Source organism: Gekko japonicus, unplaced genomic scaffold (genome assembly GCF_001447785.1).
Source record: "Gekko japonicus isolate JY-2015 unplaced genomic scaffold, Gekko_japonicus_V1.1 scaffold596, whole genome shotgun sequence".
NCBI lineage: Eukaryota > Metazoa > Chordata > Lepidosauria > Squamata > Gekkonidae > Gekko > Gekko japonicus.
Window position 1 is genome coordinate 387982 of NW_015174859.1, and position 3487 is coordinate 391468.

Genomic DNA, 3487 nt, shown 5'->3' on the forward strand with positions numbered 1-3487 from the left:
GGGGAGATTCGGGCGGGCCCCCGGGTCCGTCCCTAGGGCCGTCTGTCTCCTGACCAGCAGCACTGGTGGAGGGGAAGGTCAGCCCTTCACACACACACATCCCGCCGCCCCGCAGATTCCCCTTTTGGGGGGCTGAAAGAAATCCAGTAGTTGGCGGAGGGGGGGGGGCGCTTTGAACTCCTGGTGGCCTCGACGACGTTGCCCAGCGTTTCCTGCCCGAGTCGATGGGTCGAAAGGCCTGGTGGTTTCCTTTCTGCCCTGGGGCAGGTCTGCTTGGAGGAGGCTCCTCCTGCCCCTCTCTCTCCCTGTGGCACGCCTTCTCTTCCTTTCCCCACAGCGGGGTGTGTGTGTGTGTGGCGCTGTTGTCTTCCCTGCCTGGTCTCCACGTCGGCAGCAAGGCTCTAGTCCTCAGTGTCCACTTTCATGGCCGCCTGAGCTTTCTTCGCTCCCCGTGGACTCTGCTGCCGACTACAGCCACCTGCCCCTGAATTCGGAAGGTCTGTCCACCCGGCCATCTCTTGCTCCAAGGCCTCCTCCTGCCCTGCCTGGGCCCCTTCCCCAACTCTTCCTGCTCTCGCCTTTCCTGTTCCCCCAGGACCTCCCAGCCCGTCCTGGTTGCCAGTCTCCGCCCTCACCTGTCATGCAGGCCCCAGCGCCAGGGCATCGCTCCGAGGGCCAGGGCTGCTGCTGCTGCTGCTGCAGGTCACGAGGGCAGCCACTTCTGAGCGCCAGGAACAGCCCTGACCCTGGATGGAACCGCCGGGCTTCCTTCTGGCCTGGATCCTGAGCAAGCACCTTGCCTCCCTTCTGGCCTTCCGCTCCTGCCAGGCTGACATCGAGGCTTCTTCCTTGTTCAGCCCAGAAGAAGCAGGAAGAGGGGCGTGGAAGCCTGCTCCCCTCAGAGTCCCCCCTCTCCCCGGGCGTTAGGATAATCTGGAGGCAGATTTGCAGAGAGAGAGAGAGAGAGAGAGAGAGGTGATGCTGGGAAGTCTCCTTTGGGGTCTCCAGCCTGAAGGTGGGTCACAGCTGCTGGGGTGGGGGCAGAGGTGTGCAGCTGCAGTGCCTGTGCCTGATGCCCCGCCCCGGCCTCCATGAAGCCTGGGCAAGCTGTGCCAAACCCGCCTGCCAGTTTCGGAGATGCAGAGAGGGAAAGGAGCGGAGCCTGGCTGCTTCTGCCGAGAAACTGAAGCCGTGCCAAAGGCTCTCCGTGGGATGGCGTGCCGGGGCGGTGGGCTGGACAGGACTGTGTGGGCAGGGGAGGCCCCAGGCACTCCGCCTTGGCCACGGCTTGCTTTGTGACGGTGCCAAATTCTCCAGAGAAGAAACCTCCGGACGAGATTCCAAAATGGCTGGCTGGGAGAGGGGCGGTGTACTCCTGGCTCCTGTGCTGCAGGCACCTTTCTGGTGGGAGCCAGGCTGGCGGGGAGGGGCTTATATGCTGGGGGGCGTGGCCCTGTTGGGGCGTCTCTCCCCTGCTGCTGATCAGACCTGTGGTTGGTCTCCTTCCCTCCATAGTCCTTTAAAGCAATCTCCAAACTTGGCCAGTCCCAACTTGGATTTTTCTCGGGCCGCCAAGCCTGCTGGCTCGCTTTCAGCCTGGCGCGAAGGCCCAGGGCACTTCCCCGGTTCTCAGTGGGCTGGACGTTGCCTCTTGAAGGCCTCTCTCAGACCACGGGACCGCAAGATGGGCCTGGGGGAATGGGGCAAGACGGGCTTCTCAGCAGCCGTTTTTGCCCCCCAGTAGCCGGCCAGCTCAAAAGGTGGGAGGGGTAATGGGGGACACCCTCCCCTTTGGCCTTTTGGGACAACCCCCCCCCCCTTGATGCGGGCTCCTGGTTTTATTGACATATGAAAGTTCCGTGGGGGAGAAGCCTCACAAATGAAGAATGCTCTGGTTCTAGTGGTCAGCTTGTGCGTAAGAAGTGGGGGCCGTCGCTAGGCTGGCTGAGACTCTGAACTGGAGACTGTGAACATGGTGGTGGGGGGGGGGCACCTTGTGTCGCTTCTGACCCTCCCAACTCCTACAAAGCATCCCTGGAGGTGGTCCGTCCATTTCCCCGGCCAGTACCACTGAGTGATGAGAGTGTTGGGGACGGCCTGGCTGTCCAGGACGGGGGGGGGGGCACACCCTGGCTTGCCCCATAAGGTTGCTGACACGTGCAGTTCTGGGTGGGGTGGGGACTGAGCTTTGTTTCGGGGTTAACTCGGCTGAGGTCCCCTCGTATCTGGTGGTGACCTGGATCTGCTGGGTTTGTTGGCATGAGCCCCCCCCCCCCCCCCGCCCCCCCCCGCGGGCAAGCAGAGCAGTCCCCAGCTCTGGCCGAACTGCCTAGCCCCCTCCCAACTGCTCCTGCTTTCCAAGATCCCTTCTCTTAATGTTTCTGGCCCGCGAGGTGGGGTGGGGGAGCCGGCCCTGTGCACAGAGTCCCGTCGGGCTTGGGGCGACTCTCCATGAGGGGCAGGGGCCTGTTCTCCATTGTCCTCCAGGCCTTGTGTTTGCCCAGCTCCCTGGCCCTGGAGTCCCCATAGAATCATAGAACCATACAGTTGGAAGGGACCTCCAAGGTCATCTAGTCCAACCCCCTGCACAAGGCAGGAAATCCACAAATACCTCCCCCTCCACACACACCTGCAGTGACCGCTGTTCCATGCCCAGGAGATGACAAAACCCTCCAGGATCCCTGGCCAAACCTGGCCACCCAGTTCCGAGGAGCTGGAGAAAAATTGCTTCCTGACCTCAAAGTGGTGATCAGCATTTCCCTGGGCCATGAGAACTAAGCACTGAAGCAACCCTTCCTGCCCTCCCTCTCATGATCTGCCTAAATTCACACAATCAGCACTGCTGTCAGACAGCCATCTAGACTCTGCTTAAAAACCTCCAAAGGAGGAGAGCCTCCCCACCTCCTGAGGAAGCCTGTTCCATTGAGGAACTGCCCTAACTATCGGGAAGTTCTTCCCAATGTTTAGCCGAAAACTCTTCGGATTTAATTTCAACCCGTTGGTTCTGGTTCGACCTTCTGGGCCACAGAAAATGACTCCGCCCCTTGCTCACCACCCTTTCTCCTCCCAGGGTTCCGATGCTCTTTCGAGTGCTGCTGGGGGTGGGGGGATGGGTTTGCTGTGCGCGCAGAAGTGGAGCCTGTGCTCGTGATCCCGAGTGACCTTTTGCCCTCCCTTTCCAGGGTCCAGAGCACCCGCCCAGCCCCTGAGCGGCCTTGATCCACCGCGCCCCGTCTCCTCAGCCGCCCTCCTGCCCAGGCCGGATTATGCTTCTCACGTTCTCCCTTTGCTCCATCATCTGGTTGAATCGTGGCTTCAAATTACGGGAAAGGGGCTGCACCTAGGTGCGCGGCGGGGTCTCGGCTCGCCCCCGCCCCCAGCCCTCCCCCCTCGCCGCTCGGCCTGCTCGGCCTCGGGGAGCCCATGGGGAGCGCCGAGGGGTTCCAGTACCGGGCCCTCTACCCGTACCGCAAAGAGCGAGAGGAGG

The 3487-nt window shown here is 62.0% G+C and overlaps 1 protein-coding gene across 1 annotated transcript in view; it reads left to right on the top strand.

Moving 5' to 3' along the window:
• The window catches only part of PIK3R2 (phosphoinositide-3-kinase regulatory subunit 2), a 22354-nt gene that overhangs the window by 790 nt on the left and 18077 nt on the right, over window positions 1-3487 (top strand). Inside the window, exon 2 of the mRNA XM_015424644.1 lies at window positions 3183-3469. Coding sequence (XP_015280130.1) covers window positions 3424-3469 — 46 coding nt within the window. The 5' untranslated portion in view covers window positions 3183-3423. The remainder of the gene's footprint in view (window positions 1-3182; window positions 3470-3487) is intronic.